The 27226-nt window shown below is 40.2% G+C and overlaps 1 protein-coding gene across 2 annotated transcripts in view; it reads left to right on the forward strand.

The window, feature by feature from the left end:
* Window positions 1-27226, forward strand: part of Ace2 (angiotensin converting enzyme 2) — a 50977-nt gene that overhangs the window by 17930 nt on the left and 5821 nt on the right. For both annotated transcript variants that reach the window (XM_006973207.4, XM_076562827.1), the window contains 12 exons: window positions 2728-2840; window positions 4290-4395; window positions 6933-7030; window positions 11210-11379; window positions 14134-14360; window positions 16739-16883; window positions 18064-18162; window positions 19351-19473; window positions 19894-20066; window positions 21585-21643; window positions 25109-25209; window positions 27043-27159. In XM_006973207.4, coding sequence (XP_006973269.1) covers window positions 2728-2840; window positions 4290-4395; window positions 6933-7030; window positions 11210-11379; window positions 14134-14360; window positions 16739-16883; window positions 18064-18162; window positions 19351-19473; window positions 19894-20066; window positions 21585-21643; window positions 25109-25209; window positions 27043-27159 — 1531 coding nt within the window. The remainder of the gene's footprint in view (window positions 1-2727; window positions 2841-4289; window positions 4396-6932; window positions 7031-11209; window positions 11380-14133; window positions 14361-16738; window positions 16884-18063; window positions 18163-19350; window positions 19474-19893; window positions 20067-21584; window positions 21644-25108; window positions 25210-27042; window positions 27160-27226) is intronic.

A 27226-nucleotide genomic window follows, 5' to 3' on the forward strand; every position in this document is an offset into this window, starting at 1 on the left:
TATTAATTATTCATGGAGGAATTATTATTCATGGAGGTCTAAGGCCCCAAAGGGCATCTAAGGGAATGCTGCCACTGAATGGAGATACTATTATTCAGATAGGATGAGAGACAAAGACAACATCCACTTACCAAAACTCTCATTTGGTCATAGGTCATTCTCAAAGTTCATTTGTGTGTCTACAGCAGTCAGGGTGCTATGTATACATATAATTTGCAGACAAACATAGGACCACTGTAATAGTGTCTGAGATGAAGTGGGTGGCATCTGGAAATATAAGGCCCTCAACCAAAGCATGATTAAAAACTTAGGGATCATTTGTACATTTTAAAGCTAATGGTGCAGAGCATAGGGACCATTAGTACAATTAGTACAAATTTAGGGACATTTGACAATTAGTACATTTTTTCTGCCCCTTGCTAGCTATGTGACTTTGGACAAGTGGATTTTACTGCTCTAAGCACAGGTAATTGGTGGGATGTAGATTGATGCATCTATTATGGAAAATGGTCTGGTGGTTCCTTGTGGGAGACCAGCTGGGAGACCAGCTCCCACATTTTACCCCAGGGTACTCTTGAGGAGTGAGGGATAAGAGATTTAGATAGAAGGATAGAGGGTAGAGAAACAAATAGAAACACAGAATAGCCTCGGGAGGGCTTGGATCCTTATCCACAGACCCCTCCTATCTCTCCTAAAGGGCTATATATAGAATAATTTATAGAAATGCCAAGGGGTGGAGCAAAAGACCTCCCCCTAGCACAGCCAAGTGTAGACCCTTCCAATCACCTAGAAACCATGCACATGGTCAAGCAATCCTCTAATGCAGCCCTGCTGGATAAAGTAAGCTCAGATCTCACTAGGAAACCTTTGTGGGCCTCCATAGTTCCTAGAGAACTTTCAGATAGAACTAATGATATTCTAATCCTTTTTCTGGGCATGTCCTCAGATACCTACATTCATCACAACATTATTAACAATAGCCACAATGGGGAAGCAAATCAGGTGTCCATTAACAGACAAATGGATAAATAAACCATAGAATGTGTGTATATATATATATATATATGAAATAAAAGTTATACAATATATAATAGAATGCTATTTAGCCATTAAAAATGTTGCCATTGGCCACAATATAGATGGGCCTGGATGGCAGTATGCTAAGTGAAATAAGTGCAACAGGAAGAAAAATACCACATGATCTGACTTAAATATAGAATCTTTAAGTTAAAGGACCAACTAGCTAAATAGAAAAATAATAAAAATGTCCCTGGGCCGTGGTGGTGCATGCTTTTAATCCTAGCACTCGGGAGGCAGAGGCAGGTGGATGTCTGTGAGTTCGAGGCCAGGCTGGTCTACAGAGCAAGTTCCAGGACAGTCAAGACTACACAGAGAAACCCTGTCTTGAAAAATCAAACAAACAAACAAAAAATAATAAAATTGTCATTACTAGAGTGATGGGAGGAAATGGGAATATATAGGCCAAAGGATTCTAAGTGTAGTATAGTATAAACTATAGTTTATAGATAGTATAAACAACAGCATGGAGAAACAACTGAATAGGACCAATCAATGGGTAGAAAGAAAGGTTTATTGGGGATCAAACTCTAGGCTTTGAGCAGAGAGAAGAGCAAAGTGGTAGAAAAGAGGTCTTATATGACTGTCAGCAGTGTGGGGATCTGAGCTGATACAGACTGTGGAGATTGACTGGAAGCAGGGGTACTTGCCCAAGGTGGTTGACATTTGGGGGAAGGCTAAGGGGGGTTCCTGGAAGATTAAGAGTGGTTCCTGACAAACAGGAACCCCTTTAGGAGACCTGCTTCTCTGGTAAACAAACTGCCCTTAGGCTTGTTTACCTGGTAACAGTCCTGTTTACCTGGCTAAGTCCTCCTGTTTAGGACAATGTCACCAGCACTGCCATTCTGAGGGGGAAGGAGAGCTTTAAACCTAACAGTTAGGACAAACAAGGCTAAAGATCACTTGTACAATATGAGGACTACAGTGAAAAATAGCCTACAGTATTCAGGATTTTTCGTAAATGAACATATTATCTTTGCTCTTGTCAAGGCAAAAAAATGGGTAACTGTGAGATGTTAATTTGTGTCCCTATAATAAGCATTTTACTACATAGGTATCATAACATCATGTTATATGGCCTGAAAAATACACACTAAATTTTATTTCCAAAAAGCCACAGGTTATACAGGTTTGTGCAGATAACCACAGCTTCATGAGTTCATGAGTACAAAGCCCTGTCATGTACAGAAGTCATGATTTCACTTGTGTCCTCCTTGACCTCTGGCTCATAAAATGTCTTTCTGCCCATTCTTCTGAAGTGGCTTCTGAGTCTTGGATCTGGGATAAGTTAGGGAAAGGAGTAGCGGGTGGATATGATAAAATACATCATGTGAACTTTTCATGGAATTCATATATTTAAAAAGCACAGGTTGTAAATCAGCACAATGGGCTTTCGAATGGTCACAATATTGAATGGTTTCTGTGTTTATTAAACCAGACAATCTATTTAAACTCCCGAGGAACAACTGCTTAACTTAATTAGCAAGTCCTGTCTTTCATTTGTATTCTTTTGAGCTGACATGTAGAAGGGCAACAAGAATGTGATAATCCTTAATATATTTTTTACTCTCCCACCAAGACTAATCTATGTAAACTGCATTTCCCTGTTTTTATTTCCTTAATGCTCCCCTCTTTCCCTTTCAAAAACAGATTATAGAGATTATGGGGATTACTGGCGAGGGGATTATGAAGCAGAGGGAGCAGAAGGCTACAACTATAACCGCAACCAGTTGATTGAAGATGTGGAACGAACCTTCCAAGAGGTAACAAGAACTGCAGGGCAATAAAGAAGCAGGGGCCACAACAGCCAACAGCCAAATGCTATTCTTTTTAGACTTGTTTTATTTTGGTTTTTGAGACAGGGTCTCTCTACATAGCCCTAGCTGTCCCAAAACTCACTGTGTAGCCCTGGCTCTCCTTGAACTCACTCTGTAGATCAGGCTGGCCTGGAACTCACAGAGATCCACCTGCTTCTGCCTTCCAAATGCTGGGATTAAAGGCGTGTGCCACCACTGCCGAATTAGGGCTATTATTTTTACATTTTTTTTTTTTTTGGTTTTTTGAGACAGGGTTTCTCTGTGTAGCTTTGCGCCTTTCCTGGAACTCACTTGGTAGCCCAGGCTGGCCTTGAACTCACAGAGATCCGCCTGACTCTGCCTCCCAAGTGCTAGGATTAAAGGCGTGTGCCACCACCGCCCGGCCTGAGGGCTATTCTTTTTAACAAGCCAATTGGCCATTCCTAGCTCTCACAGATTTATAGCATATTAGAGTTTGTAAAGATTTCTTTTTTGAGACAGAGTTTCACACATCCCAGGCTGACCTCTAACTTTCAATGAAGCTTAACATGACCTTGAACTCCTGATCCCTTCTGCCTTCACCTCCTGAGTTGGAATTATAGCTGTGCAACACCATGTCCAATTTATGCAGGGCTGGGGATTGAACTCAGACCTTTGGTGCATTCTAGGCAAGCACTCTACTAAATGAGCTACATCCTCAGCCCTTGGAAAATATTTTTGAGAAAACTCTGAGCAGCTCTACAGACAATCAGAGCTACAATGCTTTCCTCTCCTTTACTCACTGACCAGTAACTACCAATAGAAAGGCTGTAAGAAGGAAAGGTCTTTCTGATGTGAGCTTCCCACAGTCAGTCTAGTCTTCCTTTTTTGTTAGCAGAAAGACCAGAGACTTTGCTTCTGTCCTCAGAACTCTTGGGGCTATTAATTCCTCAGTCTTTGACTAAGGAAGTTTTTTCTTCTCTTTTTTCCTTCCTTCCTTCCTTCCTTCCTTCCTTCCTTCCTTCCTTCCTTCCTTCCTTCCTTCCTTCCTTCCTTCCTCCCTCCCTCCCTCCGTCCCTCCCTCCCTCCCTCCTTCCCTCCTTCTCTGTCTCTGTCTCTCTGTCTCTGTCTCTCTCTTTCTCTCTCTCAAGAGTCCTAAGACAAAAGAAGTCAGTAGCATCTTAAAAGCATCTTAAAATGACATTTTTGGCATCAGCTTTCCTCTGGGGCCTTGCAATCCTCCAAGTGCTCATGTTGATTTATTCAGCGGGGCTAGTCCGAGTCATTATCGGTGAAGAAGGAATGCTCTCAAACTCTCCAGAATATCTGAGAGGAGAAGAAACTGTCCTGTATGAAGAAGCTCTTATTTCTAGAGATGGGCATTGGAAACTGAAGTTGGGTAGTTTGGGTCTTAAACTTTCTTCCTGGGCTTTGCAGATTAAACCGTTATATGAGCATCTTCATGCCTATGTGAGAACGAAGTTGATGGACACTTACCCTTCCTACATCAATCCTACTGGATGCCTCCCTGCTCATTTGCTTGGTAAGGAACTACAGGGGTTCTTTGTGCTCTTTGTCCTTTTAATTATTTCCACGACTAAAGCTGTCTTTTGGAGGGAGGCTCAATCTAAAGCCTTTGAGGGTGTTTGTAAATAACGTTACTGTCATTACAGAAACATTTTTCAAAGCAGAATTTCAGCAGAGAGTCCATTTAAAACCATTCTCTAGCTAATCTGTTCTATTTAAGATGAATCTAGTCTCTAAAGTCGATTCTCTTAGTCGGTTAACTAAGCTTGGGATTTCAGTATTGTGTGGTCAGTGGGCTGAAGACGGCAGGAGAGAGATGTGTCCAGATGAAGATACTGCCTACGGGAAAGCTTCACGAGTTCCCGCGAGACCGGGCCAATAAATCTTGCTGAAAATACTCTCTTTGGAATAACATATGTGTAATTAATGAAAGAGATCGGCCATCCTCTTGTACCCCAGCTGCCAAGACCAAGTAAAATAGAAATACCTGAAAATTTCCTGCCATGCATATTTAATATTCTCCATAGATAGATTCTACCAGCAGGAGAGAATGTGAATAAATGAACTTTGGGAATCTTAATACAACTTAGAAATCTTCTCTATGATGTCCCTGGCAGGCGTTAGTCAGTAATTTAGTGTTTGCTTAAACCTGTCTGGTGTGGTGAGCTCTTTCTTCCTACCAAGGTAGGTTCATTCTTCCTTCCAAGTGGATGTTGCTTGATACCAACTATATGAAAGTTTTGTTTTACATGGATCCCAACCAGCACTTCTCTAGTGCCTTCTGTTCATTACTCTTGTTTCCATGCATAATGTGACTCAAAATGTGCCAATTCTTATCTTACAAGATGACCTTCTAGACATATGTGAACAACTATCATATAAGACATACTACTACCTGGCACACAATTCTATCTTCACCACAGTTTAGTGACGATTATGGTTATTATCACGTATGTACTGTTTTCCTTTCTTCAAGTTCAATATATTACACAGATATTTGACCATTCCTTAAGATCCCAGTACTCTAGTTCTTTCCACTTGGTTGTACTTTATCTGTGACCCTCTTCAGTTGCTGTACTCAGAACTGAACAGCTATTCCAGACGAGGTTTAACTAACATGGAGGTGAAAATAGTACCATGTATGGCTTTCCTCTAGAGCAGTGGTTCTCAACCTTCTTAACGCTGTGAACCTTTAATACAGTTCATGTTGTGGTGACCCGCAACCATAAAAATTATTTTCATTGTTATTTCATAACAGTAATTTTGCTATTGTTATGAATCATAATGTGAATATCTGATATGTGACCCCAAAGGGGTCTAGATACTATTATTTCATCAGCAGCTAAAGGTCTTACCTGTTTTAGAAGTCATATCACGCTGCTTCTTGGGCCACTTTTCGTCTTTTACTATGTACTAGATTTCATTTTTGTGGTGAATACTTATACATTTAAGTATAAGAGTTCACTTTTATCTCTACTCAATTCAATCTTTAAAAAAAAAATAAATAAATCCACCAGGGCTGGCAAGATGGCATGGCAGGTAAAAGTGTTTACCATGCAAACCTGTTGATGTGGGTTTGATCTGCGGAACCCATGATGGAAGGAGAGGATCAACTACTGAAATTGTCCTCTGACAATTGTCCACAGGTGGGCTGTGGTATATGCATGCCCATGCTCATGCACATCACACACAAGCACACACACAATAATAATTATTATTTATTAATAAACGAGTTCACTGGAGTACTCTTCATGTAGTTGTGTTGCCCCATATTTTTAGTGCCAGGGTTCTGATCTCTTGCTATTACAGTGCATGTTTTTCTGGATCCATCTTCTTTCTTATGATCTCTGGCCTTGAATCCAACTTCACACTGTTGGAGATGCTCAGTTACCTAGTTAAGTGTGCTATTATGATATTAAAAGTAAAACTTAGGTATCAGTTTTAGTTAATAGAAACTTTTGAATCATGATCTTACCTGATCCTTTTTTGAATGTGTCCTAGGCATTACTAACAGTTTCATAAGCAGTATTTTGTTGAGTACATGATGGCTTTTTGTAAACCTAATGTGTAGTAGCTATGATGTTCCATATGTTTTATTTTGTTCTGCTTTTTTTGAGAAAGGATCTCACCATGTAGTCCTGACTGGACTGGAACTTGCTGTGCAACCCAGGCTGACCTTGAACTTGAGATCCTCCTCTCTTAGCCTCCCAAGTCCTGAGCTTACTGGCATGCACCACCATGTCCAGTTTTAATTGTGTCTTCCAGTAATTATTCATAATAGGAGAAGCAGTGAAGATCCCCTAACAAGCTTTGCCTAACCACATAATCTCTTGTGTACTTAGTATGTTACAGATGATAAAGAAAAATGTTGCAAAGTTAATATAAGAGAAGGACGAAAAGGAGAAGCAGGAGTAGTGAAAAGGGAATGCAGAATCTAGACTGTTTAGAAATACTGAGTGGCTGCCTTGCCCAGCCAACCTCATGCACTGTGAAAGATTGGATCTGTATTTCTGTTGCTTTTGTCAAATATTAATGTATTCTTTTTGTAAACAGGTGACATGTGGGGTAGATTTTGGACAAATCTGTACCCTTTGACAGTTCCCTTTGGACAGAAACCAAACATAGATGTTACTGATGCAATGTTGAAGCAGGTAGGAAAAAGAAGTCTTAAAACATGAAGTTTCAAGGGCATTTTTCATTTCTGCATCTTTCTGTTCTGATCTTGTATGCGAAATCATGTTGATAAAGATCCAAGCTAAGTTAAATTTATTTCCTATGTATTTTCGTGAAAAAGTAGTTTATAATGTGAATGATCTCAAATACCTTCAATAACAGAACCTCTATTTATCTTGTTGAGAGGCAATCAAAATTGAGATGACCTGTTTTTTTTCTTTAAGCAATAAGATATGGATTTATTAGCTGGTTGGCATCACACTTTTCAAAGTTAATTGTTGCTAAGTAATCAGTCTGTAATCTCTATGAATAGTGATGAACAGGAACATCTTATTTTGGATATTAAAAGTCATTGCTTTTGAAATATTACAATAATCTTTTAAACCACCCCCTTTCTGCCATCTTGGCGTAATTATTTAAATCGTGTTCTCTTCCATCAATGACATTATATTTGAATTTTAGATGGATTTTTTAATTTAATTAAGTTCTACATTTCTTATTAGAATGAATGAACACATTTCCATTTGCCTCTAAAATGGCCTCAGATGGTCACACAATAATTAACTATGTACACTTGCTGAATATTTACTTGAAAATCCCTTTCCAGCTGTAAGTAGTAATGCAATGATGACCTTCCCATATGTAACATACTCCTGGGGAGAGTTCATGGTAGAATAAAACCCCAAAGCTTCAAGCCCTCAACTTGTGCAGCTCTTCTAGATCCATTTTGTCATTGAATCCCAGCAAATGGCCATCACGATATCAACCCTTCTCCTTTTCCAAGAGGCTTCATGTGTATTGTATAGTGGTGAGCATAGCTGCCTTCTAAACTGACTAATGTTAACTCTCAAAAGTGTCAGAAGAGCCACCACGAGAGCTCCATGCTGTAAGAGACACAACAGAGGGGTTGGGGATTTAGCTCAGTGGTAGAGCGCTTGCCTAGCAAACGCAAGGCCCTGGGTTTGGTCCTCAGCTCTGAAGAAAAAAAAAAGAGAGAGACACAACAGACTTAGAAGAACGATTCACCTGATGGCACAAAGATAGTTGGAGGCAACTCCTTACTCAATTCAAAACTGCTAAAGTTTCCTGTCGACTTCTGTTTTTTTATTCACTTGCCATTCAAGAAATATCGACTATGCTTACCAGTCTGTGCTGTTTTGTTCATTCAGCTTCAGAATATCATATTTAAAAACAGTCTTGAAATGTATATGCCATAGCAAGCTCTCGCCCCTAAGAACCAAAACAAACTTGAACACAAAGAGCAAAGCAAGAGGCATTACAGTCTCTGACTTCAAAACATGGTACAAAGCAGAATCATTAAAAATACACAGCTGGGGGGGTGGTGGCGCATGCCTTTAATCCCAGCACTCAGGAGGCAGAGCCAGGCAGATTTCTGTGAGTTCGAGGCCAGCCTGGGCTACCAAGTGAGTTCCAGGAAAGGAAAGGCACAAAAGCTACACAGAGAAACTATGTCTGGAAAAACCAAAAAAAAAAAAAAAAAAAAAATAGACATATGGACCACTAGAACAGAATAGAAAGTCTAGAAGCAAATTCACACATTTGTACCCAACCAATATTTAACAAAGGTGCTAAGAACATACATTAGAGCAAGGACAGACTATTCAATAATTATTCAATGCTGTGAAAATTAGATGTCCACATGGAGAAGAACCAAATAGGAATTTTGTCTCTTACCAGTTCCAAAAATCAACACAAATGGGTGAAAGAGCTAGTTGTAAGACTCAAGACTACGAAACAGGGGAAATGATTACAGACATTGGAATAGGTAAAGAATTTTTGAGCAAGACCCCCAAAGCACAGGAATCAAAAGCTAATGTAGACAAACATGAAAGTAAAAAGCTTCTGCACAGCAAAGGAAACAAGAGAAAACAATATTTAGAACACAAGAAAGTATTTAAAACATGTACATGCCATGAGAGTTAATGTCTAGAATGTACAAGGAACACAATAGCAAAACTCCATATAACCTGACTAAGGCATGAGCATTGTTCCTCAATAGGTAATTTTTGAAAGAAGGTATATAAATAGTTAATTGCTCTATAAAAAGGCTCAGTGCCATTAACAATCATGAAAATGCAATCCAAAACCAAAATGTAAGATGATTTCCCTCCAGTAAAAATGGCTATTAAAAAAGAAAAAAAACCAAAATGAAACGAACAACAAAAAACCAAAACACAAAAAACAACCTACTGAGTGCTGGTGAGGATGGGAAGTAAAGAGAACCCTTCCACACTGACTTGGAAATGTAACATGATACAATCATTAGAAGAAGCAGACAGCCACTTCAAGATACAACTGCCATATAATCCAGGAACTTCATTCCTGAGTATATATCCAAAGGGAAAGAAATGAGTATGTTAAAGTGCCAACAATACTCCTGTGTTTATTGTAATGCTATTCATTATGCTCAAGAAAAGGAAACAAACTCAATGTCTGTATGGAGATGAATAGATAAAGAAAATATGACACCTGCACACAGTGGAATGCTTTTTAGCCATAAAAGAATGAATTCCTGTCATTTATGAGAGCACGGATGAAACTGGAGGTTGTTATGTTAAGTGAAATAAGCCAGACATACAAAGACAAGTACATATGATCTCACTCATATGTGGGAGTGCTGAAGTTGATCTCATGGAAGTTGAGAAGGTGAAGGGAGGTCACCAGATACAGAAACATGTAGGGAGGGGAAGGAGAGGAAGGAGTGAGACTAAGTTATCATCAGTTAACAGTAATAATTTAGATGTGCTATTGCACAGTACAGTGACTGTAGATAATGATGACATACTGCATAATTTTGATGAGCCTGAAGAAATAAATTGAATATTTTCTCCATAAATAAATGGTAAATGGGAAAACAAATATGTCTATTCTAATTTGAACATTAGACAACACACACAAATACACACACACACACACACACACACACATATATATATATATATAATGAAAACACACATTATACCCATGTGTTACATTTCTGTTCTTGTGTATCAGTAAACTATGAATTCAAATTAAAAGACTGACATACTAATTAGTACCAATTTTTTGATATTAAGCCTTTAAGAGTCAGTAATATTAATAATGAGTATGATAATAATATACATTCATATTCTATTTCTTATTGCTAGGGTTGACATAAGAGTAACACTAAACATGACTGATATTCAAGATCAGAATAAATTTTCTGTTACTAAAAATGATTCATGGCACCATGCATTAAATAATCATCCTTTGTTTGCCTGATGTGGGCTTCATTATCTCAACAGACTTGGTTGTCTCCTGAGACATTGGTGTGAAAGAATTTGTCAGGTGGTACATGCTTATGGCTGTCTCTGTAGAGTTTCAAAACATTTTGGGCATTCAGATGCTGTAGTGAAGCTCAAATACTCATTGGCTTCTAGGCCACATCTGGCTTTTTGGTTCCAAATGGCTATGCCTTCATGTCTACTATATTGTTCATTTCTTTCACTGAGCGTAACATGTCTTGACCCCTAAAGGAGTTCAATCAGTGACTGTTGCCTTGAGTTAAATAGTCTTTAGCAAATGGATCGTTGTTTTTGTTTGTATTGGAATATAAAGAAAAATGATGAAGAATGTAGCTTGAAGGTCAACTATTTGTCTAACATATGTAAAGCCCTTGGATTGTTTCACAGCCCTAGGGGAGGGGAGAGTCCATGAACCCAAACCCAAGAATAAGGACAAAACAAAAGAAAACAAAAAAGCACCTCACAGTTTGTTAATAGTTTCATGTATCTTTTTCTTCATTAAGGTTGATACCAACTAAATGATTTCTTTTGTTTTTTTCACTTATTTCATTCTGCTTTATAATGTCCATGTGATTTCTTTGTATATAGTTTGTGTGGCTGCACAATTTCCATTCTACAAAAGTCTCATTGCTTACTCATTCTGATGACTCTTTGCTCTTTGCTTATTCAAAATCATACTCAATGTAACTCTTTGACACAAGTTTTGATTCTTTCCTAGGTGAACTCCCTAGAGGCAGCACTGTGGAGGCCGATGATCAACATCCAAAAGCCCAGCTGTCTGTTGGAAAAGTTTTGCCAACATACATGTCCAATAGGAAGAATTTCTATTCTAGTACAGGAATTCAATATTGTTCTTTTTTTCTTCCTCAGGGCTGGGATGCAGAAAGGATATTTAAAGAGGCAGAGAAGTTCTTTGTTTCTATTGGCCTTCCTCATATGACTCAAGGATTCTGGAGAAACTCCATGCTGGTTGATCCAGGAGATGACCGGAAAGTGGTCTGCCACCCCACAGCTTGGGACCTGGGCAAAGGAGACTTCAGGTAATTGGGCTGGTTCCTGTAGTGCAGATACTAAATGGGAAACAATAAAGACAGAATTCCGTATGCTTCTTTGTGCATGTGATTTAAGGATCTGCAAACTAAAGCTGGGAGTCCACAAGAGTACACTTGTCTCACCTGGGAAAAGAAGAAGGTTCACAGGTCCCGAATGGCGCTTTTAGAGAAAGTTACCTGAAAAATTGCATGTTCATTAGCGTATCATGATCACAGGGTTGGTGGTACTCATGTTAGGAAAGATTTGGTGCTGAGAACTATGACAGATGAACATATGACTCACACATTGATCCTCCCCTCTGTCCCTTACTCTTGTGAGACAGGATGAGTGAATAACAAATTGGAATAAAAGGGAGAAAATGGTACATGCTGTAAGAGAGACACAGGGAATACTTTGCTAGGAATTGGGATTGGAGAATGGCAACTCCTGGACTAGGAGATCGGGTCAGACAGGGTCTCTGTGGGTGGCTTAGGAATGGAGCTTGATAGACACCTGGGAGGACAGCAGGTTGGAGGAACAGAGGGGTCAGGTGCAGAGAGGCGGGACCTGGTGTTGATGCTGAAGTCAGCAAGTTTAGACTGGAACAAAAAACTGTTCAGGATAGTCTGGGAGTCTGTGATGGGGCAGAATGAGCATAGACTGTGGAATCCAAGGTGTGCCACTTAATGATCAGGCAACCTTGAGCCATGTAATCTTGGCTTTCAGTTTCCTTATCTATGAAACAGAACACTAATGCCCAGGTTGCAAGTTTGTGTCTTGGCTTCATTCCCTGGCTTGAAGTGGCAATTTATATAAGGGGAGACCTCTCAGGAAAAGTCAAGTGATGGAACAGGTTCAGATAGGAAAAGCAGATAAAGATGCAATCTGTGATGGAGACCTGGGTCCAGTCTGATCTCATGAATCATTCTGAAGTCTGATTTGAATCAGGATTGGTCACACCTTGAGGCAAGGGGCTGGCCTTTATATCTACCCTGTGTTAGTCAGCTATGGGCTGTAGATTGCTCCAAAGTATTAAGAAAGACTCTCTTTGAGGCACCTCCCACTTGGTCAAAGAAATGAAATCAATTTTTGATAGATATCACTCAGGCATCAGAGGGATAGTATATCTACTTGAGAAATGAGGTCTGGTCCCACCAACACCCATTAGAGTAGAGGCCAGTAGTCTTTTCCTATAAAGATAGTAAGGAGTGGGCTTTGAAAACCTCTGTTGTAGCTGGGTGTGATGGCCTTTAATCCGAGCACTCAGGAGGCAGAGGCAAAAGGATCTCTGTGAGTTCGAGGCCAGTCTGGTCTACAGAGTGAGTTCCAAGACAGCCAGAGCTGGTACACAGAGAAACCCTGTCTTGACACCCTCGTCCAAAAGAAAACCCCTGTTGCAATAGACAACTTGTTGTATTTTAAAAATGGTGGGAAGGAGTTACACCATACAACAGGACCCACATGACAGGTTTATTGAGGGGAAGGGAGAGAGGGGGCAAAGAAGGGGGCAGAGACCAGCCCCTGAGGATGAAAGCAAAAGAAGAGAAAGAGATGGAAGGTGAGCAACGACTTATAAGAAAACATAGCGAATGCGCACAGGGGGTGCCCTTAGTGGCTGCAGCTAAGGACACATCCTGTCAGGACCCTAAGGGCAGGCCAGTACAGATGCCTGAATGCCAACACAACTCTGTAATTGTAGCATGAAAACAGCCATAGATAATCCATAAACAAATGAATGGGGATATGTGTCAATTAAGCTTTATAAAAACAGACATTGGGCTATAGGTGATCAGTCCAAATCCTCCAGTGAGGCTAAAAACTGAGAGTATATTCATGTTTCCTAATTCAAAATATAGATAGTAAATATATAATAGCAATTATAACTGTTGAAAAAAGAATAGAGAGAAATAAGTTAGGAAAGCATGTGGTGGTCACATTAGGGTGGATATAGGAGGTTGACTTTATTCTGAACAGTGGGGAGTCCCTAACGAGTATTTGTCAGTATGCAAGGGTCACACAAAGAGATTGTTAGGAAAATCCATTTGAAAATCTTTTAAAATATAACACCCACTCCTATCTGAATGAGCATATGAGCATATGTATGTCAAATGGAGAAGGACCACCGCATATTTGCCAAATGCAGTTCTGTTCTCACTGGGTCACAGCACAGACATTTACCTGTTGTCTTTAAACATCATTTCTCATTGACTTCTGTGTGGTGATGGTCTTCCAGACTTCTCTAATGTCTCTAATGGCACTTTTTCTATGCACCTTGAGTCTATGCTTTCTGGAATCATAGGTACTCGGACCTCCTACAGCTTTGTCTTTGGTCCTCTTTCTTGCTACCCTGCCCCTGCTTCTTGGGCCATCATGTCTACCTTCATGATTTACATTGTAATGATACCCAGATCTAAATGTCTAGCCCCTTCTCAGTCCTAGCTATGCGTGGTGCTTCTAGAAGACTGTGCCTGTATTCACTTATTGTTGTACACTAGGCCACCTTTATCAATCACTTACACACTACTCACTTCAGAATTATGTAGCAGAGAGCTCCACTTATCACCCTTTTTTTAGTGTATAAGCATGAGAATAGGATTTAGGATGCCCCCCACTTTATATTGAGTAACTGGTTCATAAGGGACAAATGGTAAAAATTCAATGATGACTAAATCTTCATGTTGCCCAACCCCCACAAAACTCCGCTACAGTGAGTGATTAAAGGAAACTAAGATTCATTTTAATCTTGCCCATTTTTAATGCAGAATTAAGATGTGTACAACGGTCACAATGGACAACTTCCTGACAGCACACCATGAGATGGGACACATCCAATACGACATGGCATATGCCACACAACCTTTCCTGCTAAGAAATGGAGCCAATGAAGGGTTCCATGAAGCTGTTGGGGAAATCATGTCACTTTCTGCAGCTACACCCGAGCATCTGAAATCCATTGGTCTTCTGCCGTCTGATTTTCATGAAGACAGTGGTACATTCTCCTTTGGCTTGTTTTGGGGGTAATCTGATATGAGGAGAGGTATTTATTATCATCTATGGGAAAATACTTGTTTTGCTTTATGCCACCTAGGTGAAAAAATGTATATGGGGCTTGCTACTATTAAAAAGTTTGTTTTTAGTATGCCAACTTGTGGTTTTATATATTTAAACAAGGAGTTAAGTGAGATAACTGAATGAATGATCTTGGGACTCTAAGACTGATCTAATAAGCCAGGCAGTAGTGGCACATGCCTTTAATCCCAGTGCTTGGGAGGCAGAAGTAGGCGATCTCTGTGAGTTCGAGGCCAGCCTGGTCTGTACAGTGAGTTCCAGGACAGCCACAACTACAGAGAGAAACCCTGTCTCAAAAAAAAAAAAAAAAAAAAAAAAAAAAAAAAAAAAAGATATAATAATAGAAGCTTGTAGACTTTTTGAAGATACTGAAATGGTCTGAAGAACTTAAATGTTTTGTCCAGGGTCATGAAGCTAGTCAGTATCTAGCTTTTAAACACTTGGCTGTCATTTTAGGTTAAAAACAAAAAACTCCCAACAATGTTAGAGTGGGAACAGGTTATTCTGAAATAGTCACTATAAACCCACATACAGTAGTTTATAGTTCATTAGTGGTGCTTTTTAATGAAGAAAGCAACATGGGAAAGGCAGTTTATGGTAAACATACCTGCTTCCTAATTTCAAAATATGATTAATTCATGCTAATGAACAGACCATGATTTGTTTCATGTTTTTTTACATTTTCCTTGAGAATAGGCAAAGATGATGAAATCAGTATGTTTCTTTTTGTTGTTGTTTTTGTTTTTGTTTTGTTTTGTTTTGTTTTATTTTGTTTTGTTTTGAGACAAGGTTTCTCTGTGTAGTTTTGGTTCCTGTCCTGGATCTTGCTCTGTAGACCAGGCTGGCCTCAAACTCATAGAGATCCACCTGCCTCTGCTTCCCATGCTGGGAATAAATAAATAAAGGCGAGTGGCCAGCCAGTGTATTTCTTATGATGTCACACAATGAAAGCACTAGCTTGAAAAAAATCCTCCTTCCCTTGGCTCTGGCCTTGATATATGAATGATGTTAAACAAATAGATTCCTTCATCTTTTCCTCCTTTCCTTCAGCTTGACCTTGTTTTCTTTTTGGGGTGTGTGTATACTTTGCTGTTTGGAAACAAGGCCTTACTCTGTAGCCGGGGATGTCCTGAAACTCACACCATCCCTTCTACCTCAGCATTTCAAGTTCACGGATCATAGGCATGAGTCACTGTGCCGGCCTCTTTATTTTTCTAAACAAATTGGTTGAGCACCTACCATGTGTGAGGCATTTCCCCCCTAAACATATAGTGATGCACAGAATAGATAATGCCTCTGCACTTACATTTGAGTGATCTTCTGTGGTGTGCTGGAGGCCAACCCTACTTCCTCTTTAGGCTAATGAACTTATGTAACTTATAAAAGCATTTACATTTGTACTTTTGATTAGCCAGTAGAAGATAACCCTCTAGAGATGCTCCTTTAAATTTTTTGGCTTAAATTTATTTTTAGTTAACATATAAACACATAACTGTTGTACATGCTAATGGAGTAATATGATGTTAAGATACATGTATATACCATGTGATGTTTACACTACAGCAAACATACCTATCTCTACAAACATCATTAACTGATAGTGAAACTTTGGAGAATCCTTTTTTTCTAGTTTCTTTTTCTTTTTTTCTTTTTCAGTGCTGGAAATGGAACTGGGGGCTTCATACATGTTAGGCAAACACTCTACCACTCATAGACCTCTCGCTGAAATGTACAAGACATTATTGTCCTTTATATAGCCAACCTGTTGTGCAAAAGAAGAATGTTTTTTGAAAAAATCTCCCCACCCTAGTTTCTAAGGATTCACCACATCTGTTTAATGTTTGCTTATTTACTAAGGACTCACAGAGAGCATTACAGAGCAGACACTAGACTGCTGTACACAGTCTTCAGTGAGACATTAACAGTCACCGCCTACATGAAGCTCTCAAGAATAAACACTAGGACTGGGAAAATAGATGAAATTGCCCTACTCAGCTCCGATAAGGGGATATTTAAGGAAGGCAATTAAAAGTAGTAAAAAAAAAAGTAAGGATTAGTGAACTTGTGGATTGTTACTTACTTGTTCTATTCCAAGGCTTTATTCTATTTTAGAACCATCACCTAAGAAGAAAAATAGATACACATTATTAATGTCCGCTGCCAATATTTCTCATCTACTCATCCTGTAGTAAGGTTATCTTGAGGAAGAATAGTAACTCGAGATTAGGAAAGTTCTTTTACAAAATTTCTGCTTTCATTTCCCACCTTAATATTTGGCCTTTCCCATTTGACTTTCAGAAACAGAAATAAACTTCCTGCTCAAGCAAGCCCTGACAATCGTTGGGACACTGCCATTTACTTACATGTTAGAGAAGTGGAGGTGGATGGTGTTTACGGGCGAAATTCCCAAAGAACAATGGATGCAAAAGTGGTGGGAGATGAAGTAAGTCAATGAATTTGCAATCAACAAAATGTTTCCTCATGGGCTAGGTATAAAGCAGGACAGCCAGAACTATATAGAGAAACCCTGTCTTGAAAAACTAAAAAAAAAAAAAAAAAAGGAAAAGATGTAGTTCATCAGGGGAGCTTCTAATGTTTGTGTATAAGTCCACAAAGAACCATAGTTGCCTACAAAATTTGCAATAATAAATGACAATGTCTAAAAATAAAGCCTATATGGCTTGTCTACTTTTTTTTCCTACTGGGCTAACTTTTGAATCCCTGCTAATTTATTTTAAACCAACCTCGAATCAGACCTTCAAAGCAATCCATCCATGTATTGATTGCTCATGTGGTCATTTGCCAATCAGAAATGAAACCTCTCCTTCGCGTTCTGCATAGTATTTCTCACAAGAACTACAAAGATAACTGAGACATAGCCTCATTCTCTCAGTGCTCATGTCTCGGTGGTACCGAGTCTACAGGTGAAAAACCACAACACACAGAGAGAAATGGCAGAGGATGAAAGAAAACAACAGATAATGCATGAAAATAGGAGGCTGCAGAGGTCAAGAAAAGGGAATAGTGAGAAAGAGCAGGATATGACAAGAAGGGAGTGAAGATGATCAAATTATATTACATATATGTAGGAGATGTCACGAGAACCGTTATTTTATATAACTAACAAATGCCAGTAAAAGGCAAGAGAACAAAGCATTTCTAAAAGAAGACACAGAAGCTAAGGGAGCTTAAGGGTTGACCACATTGCAAAGTGGGGGCCAAGTTTCATGGAAGAGGACCCATTTGAATTAGCTTGAAGAAAAAAAAGGTTTCAGTTTTACGAAGTTCTGACAGGAGCACAGAAGGCGCAATGTCTGAGAGAATTGATGGGGTTTTCACTGCACACTTACAGCCACACAGTGGCTTTATGGACCTTTTTAAACTTAATGTTTTAAGGAGATGACTATTTTCCAATGATGCATTTTGGTTGAATTAAGGCAATAGAAGGCAAACACACAAGAGGCTTTGCTTTCTTGTTTTTACAATTTTTTTTTTTTATTTCAACTGACAACCAGTTCCGATATAAATACTATTGACAGGTGAAAGTGCTCTAGCTGATCTCAGAGTTCCTGTCTCATGATGGTCTACTCCCAGCTAATGTGTGCTTCCCTTTTCTTCCCAAGGCGAGAGATCGTTGGTGTGGTGGAGCCTGTGCCTCATGACGAAACATACTGTGACCCTGCAGCTCTGTTCCACGTTTCTAATGATTACTCATTCATCCGGTAAATGACAGTTTTCTGTTTCTGTTTCCTGTTTCTCTCTGTTTATCATCTGGAGTTTAAGAGATAGCTGTGGCTAATAACAAAAGCATAAACAGGGCTCGATGAAGTGATAATTACAAGCCTTTTCTATCTATCTCCTACCACAAGCTTAGTGTAGATGATCAGTTTCAATTGAATTTAATGCAACATGTTTTATTGTTTTAAATTGACTTATATGAGATCTTTTCCCCATAGTTGAGGATTGTCCTATTTTGCTTTGTATTGCTGGGATAAATACTATGACCAAAAGCACCTTGGGGATGAAAGGGTTGATTTGGCTTTGCTCTAATCACGACCCATCATGGAAGGAAGCCAAGGCAGGAACTCAAGCAGGGCAAGAACCTGGAGGCAGGAATTGAAGCAGAGACCATGGAGAACATTGCTCACTGGCTTGCTCTTCATGGCTGGCTTAGCTCGACTTCTTGTACCTCACAGGACCACCTGCCCATGGGTGGTATCTCCTCCAATAGGCTGGGCTCTCCCACATCAATCATTAATCCAAAAAAAAAATCCAAAAAATGTTCCTTAGAGCTTTTTTGGGTTAGAGACCAGTCTGATGGAAGCATTTTTTTCAATTGGGGTTCCTTCTTTTTAGATGACTCCAGCTTATGTCAAGTTGACAAAAAACTAACCAAAAAATACTTTTGGTTCATCTTCTTATCACCTGTAGCATTTACTATGCATCAAAAAGTATTTTATTATTGTTGTTGTTTATTTTGTCTTTGTTTGAGACAGAGACTTAATTACATGTCCCAGGCTGGCCTTCAAGTTCATAATCCTCCTTCCTGAATGCTGGGATGCAGGGGTGTGTTGGCCTCACTTTCTGTATTTGTAAAAATGTGAATTTTACTTTCCTGGCATAAGGACCAGCTTGACACCATTTTATAGGAAAGGGCTATAACTCTGTGACAGCAATTCAAATGTGACTAACCTGTGACAGAGAGGTAACACTGCTCTATCATCAAATATATGCAATACAAATAGCATGTGGTGCATCCAAAGAGTTTGTGTTGTACCTCTGCTACAGAAGGACTTTTAGACAATACCTTTGGGATTACTTGGGACAGGAATTTAAATATACACCCACTTCTGTGACTCTACCACAGCAATAAAACATGCTTTTTGTTTGTTTCTTTGTCACTTGTACAGATATTACACAAGAACCATTTATCAATTCCAGTTTCAAGAAGCCCTTTGTCAAGCAGCTAAACATGATGGCCCACTGCACAAATGTGACATCTCAAATTCCACTGAAGCTGGGCAGAAGTTGCTGTAAGAAATGCCTCAAAATGTTGAACGTTTCTTAGCACCCCATACTATTAATTTCCATGCCTCTGATTTAACTTAATTTATTTGCCTCCTCCAACCTCTATCCCTCAAAAAAGAAAAATTGAGACTTCAGAATTTCTCCAACCACCCAATCATGTTTAATTTGGAATCAGATAGGAACCTAGTTCATGAGATGCCAGGATAGGCCACCTCTTGTCTATGTGATAATCACAGGGCTCTCTTTTGAACAATTGGAAGGAAAGAGAGCTTGAACCTTGAATCCATCTGATAATATGTCTTATTTTTCTAATCCACCTAAAGAAAATTTAACCAGTTCCAAGAAAAGAAGTATAGTGTGTAGATGCCAAGGTACGCCCATCTGGAACGCTCAAAATGACCTGCATTCTGCCTTTTTTCATGTAGCAATATGCTGCGTCTTGGAAACTCAGAACCCTGGACCCTAGCATTGGAAAATGTGGTAGGAGCAAGAAATATGGATGTAAGACCACTGCTCAATTACTTTGAGCCATTGTTTGCCTGGCTGAAAGAACAGAACAAGAATTCTCTTGTGGGGTGGAACACTGACTGGAGTCCATGTGAGTTCACTGACGGCACATGCATTGTGCATTGTCCCTTGTTTGCTTCTCTTAGTGTCTTTTAGCTGTAGCCTTGCGGGGGCTGTGACATGGCTGAATAGGTTCCCTCTTCTTCAGACTGTGTCACAAACTCTGTTAAGTGTTCTTATTAGTCTCACCTTCACAATAAGAACATGGCACTCTCCTACTGCCCTGGAATGTTGTTCTTTGTCCTCCTCTGCTTCCTGTTGCTGTGATAAGAACCAGGACCAAAAGCAACTTGGAGAGGAAAGGGTTTATTCCAGCTTACAGCTTATAGTCCATCATCAGAAACTCAAGGTAGTAATCTGCAGGCTGGAACTGAAGCGAGGCCATGGAGGAACGCTGCTTACTAGCTTGCTCTCCATGGTTTGCTCAGCTTGATTTTTCCTAGGACCACCTGCCCAGGGGTGGCATTGCCCACAATGTGCTGAGACTTCACACATCAATTGTGAGTCACAAAAATGCCCCACAGGCCAACCAGATGAAGACATCTTTTTCAATTAAGGTTCATCTTCCCAGATAACACTCTAGCTGTGCCAAGGTGACCAAACAAACAAACAAACAAACAAACCTAACCAGGACACTCTCCTGAGGCAAACCCTGTCATCTGTATCACAGTTAGTCCCTGTGTTGCCGACAGTCACTTTCCTACCTCTGTAATTTTGTTTATACTGCTGTCTTACTATTGGTCACTTGTAGAACCCCTCCCCTACATACTCGCCCATTGGCATTTTTTTCCACAGACTCAGGAAAGGTTTAATATGATTTTTAGTAAAGCAGTTATCAATATTTATGTCTGGCCACCTGCACAGCCAAATAACATACTATGCTGTATTCTTTAAGTGGCTTGTTTGCATCAGAGTTTCTCACCCAGAACTCACCCCAGTTTTTGGCAGGCCTAATCTACCATCAAACAGTATTTATTTATTACCAATTAGTCCAGTGTATTTCAGCCTCTGTATCCCTCCCTAGAAACTTCCACTTGGAGTCTTACATACTCCTATCTTAATACAGACCATAATCATCCTTCAGAACCATCTCTGGGTTGAATTCTTCTGGGTTGAATCTCGTTTCCCAGGTTCCACATCTTCTTTCTAGGTTTCTATCTTGTTCTGTTGGAGACCAAGTTCTAACTGGCTAAGTAAGTGATGATGGTGTGCAGAACCATGCCATCCCCAAAGTGGCTTTAACCACAGCCTCAGTACCATTTCCAGTCTCTTCCCACCTCTGCTGTATTGGAGTCCCAGGATTTCTCTTGGAGTTTCTCCCTTTTGGGCCTGTAATCTCTTCTGTGCACATACACATCAAGCAGTGACTTATGGCTCTCTCAGAAAGTAGTTACCAGTTTCTCAGTTCTCATTCTGCAAAAGCTATGTCTGTACCTTAAAAATAATCCTACTGCTCTGCCACCTTAGTGCAATCTTGGGAAGGGGACAAAAATAAATGTGTGGTCAGTCTGTCATCTAAACCAGATGTCTCAAACTTCTCTTTACTCAGATGCCGACCAAAGCATTAAAGTGAGGATAAGCTTAAAATCAGCTCTTGGAAAAAATGCAGTGAGTATTCTGAATGGTGGTTCCATTTCTCTTTAGAACATTCTCTTCCCTTGAAACCCCATTTCAGTGTGGTCTGAATGAAGAGAGGCCACATAGTTCTCTTAAAACTATAAGCCCCAGGTCTGGCTTCCAGCTGACTCCCTCCCTCCCTCCTTCCCTCCCTCCCTCCCTCCCTCCCTTCCTTTTTTCCTCCCTCTGTTCCTCCCTCCGTCTCTCCCTTCCTTCCTTCCTTTCTTCCTTCCTTGCTTCTTTTCCTTTGTAGTTCATCCCTTATTGGATAGACAATGTTTGCTTTTCACTTGTTACCTTTCCACTATGACTTGTATTCAAGGATTTCTTTCTTTCTCTCTTTCTTTCTCTCTCTCTTTCTTTCTCTCTCTTTCTTTCTTTCTTTCTTTCTTTCTTTCTTTCTTTCTTTCTTTCTTTCTTTCTTTCTTTCTTTCTTTCTTTCTTTCTTTTTGAGACAGGGTTTCTCTGTAGCTTTAGAGCCTGTTCTGAAACTCATTCTGTAGACCAGGCGAGCCTTATACTCACAGAGATCCACCTGTCCCTGCGTCCTGAATGCTGAGATTAAAGGCATGTGCCACCACTGACCAGCGTGAGGCCTTGTTTCTTTTCTTAGGTTTTTTCGCTCCGTTTTGTTTTCTTAATCATCTATATTCTAGTTTTATTAAAAGTGTGGTTGTTTCATGTGCAGAAAAAAATTAATTCAAATCTAGAAGCTTGGCAAGTGTAGCATCTCGAGCCCTAGCCCTGGACCTGCTTAATCAGGACCCACATTTTTGTAAGCCTTCTATTTGGTTTACATATGTAGTAATGACTGGGAAACTCCAATTCTCAAACTTGGCTCATTGGAACTGTGTGGGAAGTCTTCAGAATATGAGTTCATGGGCTCCACCTCCAGAGACACTGGTTTAATTGCTCTAGAGTGTGACACCAAGACTTGGGCATTAAGAGCTTTCTTTTGTTTGAGACTGGATCTCACAGTGCTGTTACAGCTGGCCTGGAACTCACTATATAGTCAAGGCTGGCCTTGAACTCCCAGAGAGCCTCCGGAGTGCTGAGATTAAAGGCATGCACCATCACACCCAGCCTCAGTAAGAGTTTAAATCTGGAGCTGGGGTGATGGCTTCACGGTTAAGAGCACTTAGGGCTTTTGCGGAAGACCCAGATTTGGTTCCCTGCACCCACATTATGGCTCACAACCATGTGTAACCCCAGTTCTTGTGCCCTGTTTTGATCTCCATAGGCACCAGGCACACACATGGTACAGGCAAAAAAACAAAACAAAACAAAACAAAACCCTCATACACATAAAATAAACACATTTGAATGAATGAATGAATGAATTAGTTTTTTCAAGACAGGGTTTCTCCGTGTAGTTTTGGTGTCTGTTCTTGGATCTCACTCTGTAGACCAGGCTAGCCTCAAACTCATAGAGATCTGCCTGGCTCTGCCTCCCAAGTGCTGGAAATAAAGGCGAGTGCCACCGCCGCCCAGCATAAATACATTTTTAAGATGTAAAGAATTTTTAAATCTCCAGGCAGTTCTAAGTGTAGCCACATTGAGAACCATTGACTTAGAGATGCACTTTAGGGTAAGAAAACGTTTTGTGGAAACTCTTATTATTGGTACCTTTAGTTATTGCTCTCCTCTCTCCAGCACACCCATCTCACTTGATCCAGTGCTGGGAAGCACAAGCCTAAAACCAGATGATTTTATTAGTATGTAGTTATTGTAGAAAATGGGTTTCATTGTGAGATTTTCATACATCTACACCCCTTTATTTACTGTCTTTTCCACATCACCTCCACTCTTCCCCTTCCTCTTTCCAAACAGTCTCCTTCAGTAATAGCTTTGATTAGGAAAGAAGAGAGGACATGTTGTCTCAACAGCTTGGGTGTGTCCTGGAAACCTGAAAGCTTTGCAGGTTTAGAAATCAACCTGGGACAATCAGATAAAACAGTCCAATGTGCCACAGAAAATTATTGTGTCATTGTATAGATCCAAAGATTCAGTTTCTGCCTCCCCGTTTCCTGAGAAGTTAAATACTTCCCAAGACATGAAAAATAACTTTGCTAAACTTTTGTAAACAAGACACCAAAATATAAATAACACAAGCATTAAAAATGAAAACATAAGAAAGCAATTATTTTTCCCTTTTATTGAAAATAATTCTTTTCTCATACAACAAATTCTGATACAGTTTCCCCTCCCTCTATTCCTCTCAGTTCCTCCTCACCTCCTCTCCCCTTTCTGTCTCTCAGTAGAAAAGAGCAGGCTGTGAGAAAGCAGTTATAGAAACACAAGTCCGTTGCTTCTCATCTCTATGTTCCCATTCCTTTTTCTCAATGTACATTGCCAGTCCAAGAGGGTATCTACCTTCAGCATACTTTTATTAGCTCCTCACTGGCCTTATACATTGAAATCAGTCCTGGCAGATCAGGAAACTTCTCAGTTCTCTTGTCTGGGCATTTGAGGCCGTGCTCTCTTTCCATGCAAATTTGACGGTGTGACATTCTGAAGGCGATCACCGAGCGAGATGTACTTTTGGTACGCATGTGCAGTAGAGCTAGACTATCTGCCCAGCTCAAGTCATTTCATGGTGGACATCTGCTGGAGCTATGGCCTCATTTTAAGATGTTTTAAACTATGGAAGTGCTAGCCAGAAAATTACTAGGTACAACATTAATATACCATTAAAAATAAATCCCATCCTTCATCTATCTGGGCACAACCAAACTTAAGTAAAAACAGGTCCTTTTTGTGAGCTTTTGTGTTGCTTTTTTCTAACAGGGAAAGGAGAAATTAAATTCCTGTGTCGTTTCTTGATCTCTACTGCCAGCTACTGGACGAAATAGTGCCTGCAAACACCTCTACAAAGCTGTGCAAGCACACAAACAATTTTTTATTTCTGAGATTCCCACATAGCCCAAGCTGGCCTTGAAGTTGCTCTGCAGTCCTAATTATCTTGCCTCTACCCCCTAATGCTGACATTACAGTGTGCACTACCGTGCATGGTTCAAATAGCTGCGGACTTAGTATCAAAACAGTAAAAGTTAGATTCAGTTGCCTACAACATACAGATAGTCCACACAAACCCCACAGCTTTGGGCTATTTCCCACCTATAAACCTATACTCAGGGTTCTTATTTCAATTAATATCAAACCAAAGTGAGAGGACTGGTGGGTGCCATGGTTCTCAAGCAGGGATGGTTTCCTAACCAGCAGCATTAGCACCTGGGGTGGGGAGGAGTTATGCAAACTCTTGGGTCTCATCCTAAACAGTCTAAGGAGAAACTTTTTAGGTAGAGTCAGTAGTCGGTTTTAAGCATCCCACTTCCAAATGCTGATGCATGTTCACAGTAGAGGGCACAGAATGGGTGGCCAGAGTCCTTGGAATAGTGATGAGGAATCTCTGGTTTCCCCACCCCACTGAGTGGTGTCTTTCTTCTCAATTTGCAGTATGAATGGAATGACAACGAAATGTACCTCTTCCGGTCATCGGTTGCATATGCCATGAGAGTGTATTTTGCAAAGAACAAAACCCAGAATGTTCCTTTTGGGTGAGTTGATTTGCTAGGCTCTATAGATAAAAATCCCCCTACTCTAAGAGTCTGAGAGATGTGCTTTAGTTTTCTTTAAGTGAAATCAAGAAGAATCTCTAAGTAGACTTTATTTTCTATATTTGTTAAATTCTTTTTTGTGTGTGGGTTTCTCTGTGTAACAGTCCTAGATGTCCTGGCATCTTCTTTGTAGACCTGGCTGACCTTGAACTCACAGAGATCTGCCTGCCTCTGCCTCCCGAGTGCTGGGATTAAAGGTGTGCACCATCACCACCTAGCATCTATGTTTGCTAAATTCTTTGACAATTTTATGTACGTGTTTTGTAGTTCTCTCGTCTGATTCCCCCTGAATCCTTCCTCCTTCCTTCTATTCTTGTATCTCTTTTTCTACTGTTGTTTTGTTTATTTGGGGCCCACCGATCTTAACTAGGGCTGCTTGTGTAAGCATAGTCCAAAACTTTATTTGGCATCTGGAATTTGGGTCACTTTCTTTTAGGATGCTTGTGGTTTAACTTGGAGATGACACAAACATTGTTGTTATTAAACCTCTCTGTCTTCTTTTCTCTCTCTCTCCATACAATCTCACCCTACCCCTAGAAGTAAAAAGAGGGGAAATAAAGGACATTTCTGTCTTACATGAGTTTCTATCAGGAGAGAGATCTAAGGAGAGAGACTTTAAATATGTGTTTTGGAGGAAAACACAACAGGACAGGGTGAGGAAAGAGGCCGGGGAATGTTCAGCTTTAGTGAGTTGATTAGAGAGGACATCACAAACCTTAAGAAGCAGGAAGAGAAGCAGAAAAGCCAGCAGCACAGACAATGGGAGAAAGTGTTCAGCTAGCGGACAACAGGACAAAGTCTGGTGAAGTAATATCCATTGCCTGCCAAAGGAACAGCACGAAGGCCACTGTGAGGGGGAAGCATCTTCTAGAGGGCAAGTAGGTGATGTGGTCCAGGCAGTGTTTGGGCAGGGTAGGTGGGTAAAAGAGAGCAAAGAAAGTTCATTTGGGCCTCAAGATCATTCCGTGGCCTTTGGCTTTTATTTTGAGAAGGTCAAGTAGTCATTCAAGGATATAGATAGCCACATGATCTGCCTTAGTTTTTACTAGGGCCACTCTGGGAGCTTTGAGAGCATGTCCTTGTCACATTGTGCAGTGATCCCTAGTTTTTGCCTTCATTCAGTGATGCCATCCAACACCTTTCTGGATGGGGCCAGGCTATAGGATGTTAACATGCTGTATCTGTCTGTGACACTGAGATATCACTGTCTACCATGCTGCTTTTCACATTTCTATGTCACCAACAATTCATTCTTGATTCTCTTGGGGCTTGCAGTTGACATTTAAAAGAACTGAACAGATGTGGGTTTTATGTGGTCATAGGAAAAACCAGTATCAAAAGTTGGTATTACAACTTTTTGTTTGGTTGGGTTGATTTTGGGGACAGGATCTTTCTTTGTAGCTCTGGCTGTCCTGGATCTCGCTCTGTAGACCAGGCTGGCCTCCAACTCACAGAGATCCACCTGCCTCTGCCTACCGAGTGCTGGGACTAAAGGCGTGTGCCACCATGCCAGGGGGCAGGACAGTGTTTTGCAACTTTTATTTCATTTCTTGTGCTTTGGGGATTGTGAAGTTTTTTGGTTTTTTTTTTTTTTTTTTTTTTTTTGGCTGTATCTTTCCCCAATTTACCCTGCCCTGTATCTCCTCATCCAGGAGCCTTGCTCTCATCTCCTTTCCACCAGCAGGGGGCGGATTTCCTTTCTTTACTGTGTTCTCTCCTTAGGAAAGAAGAAAACAAAAACGTTTCTTTTCTTTTCTTTTTTTTTTGTCGCAGGGTGGAAGATATACATGTGAGTGACTTGAAACCAAGAGTCTCCTTCAACTTCTTTGTCACTTCACCCCAAAATGTGTCTGACATCATTCCCAGAAAGGACGTTGAAGATGCCATCAGGTGATGTTTAAGTTCAAACAAACCGTATCAAGGTGAAGGGGTTAGCTAATGCAACAATACTTTACAT

This window comes from Peromyscus maniculatus, chromosome X (genome assembly GCF_049852395.1).
Source record: "Peromyscus maniculatus bairdii isolate BWxNUB_F1_BW_parent chromosome X, HU_Pman_BW_mat_3.1, whole genome shotgun sequence".
NCBI classification, from domain to species: Eukaryota; Metazoa; Chordata; class Mammalia; order Rodentia; family Cricetidae; genus Peromyscus; species Peromyscus maniculatus.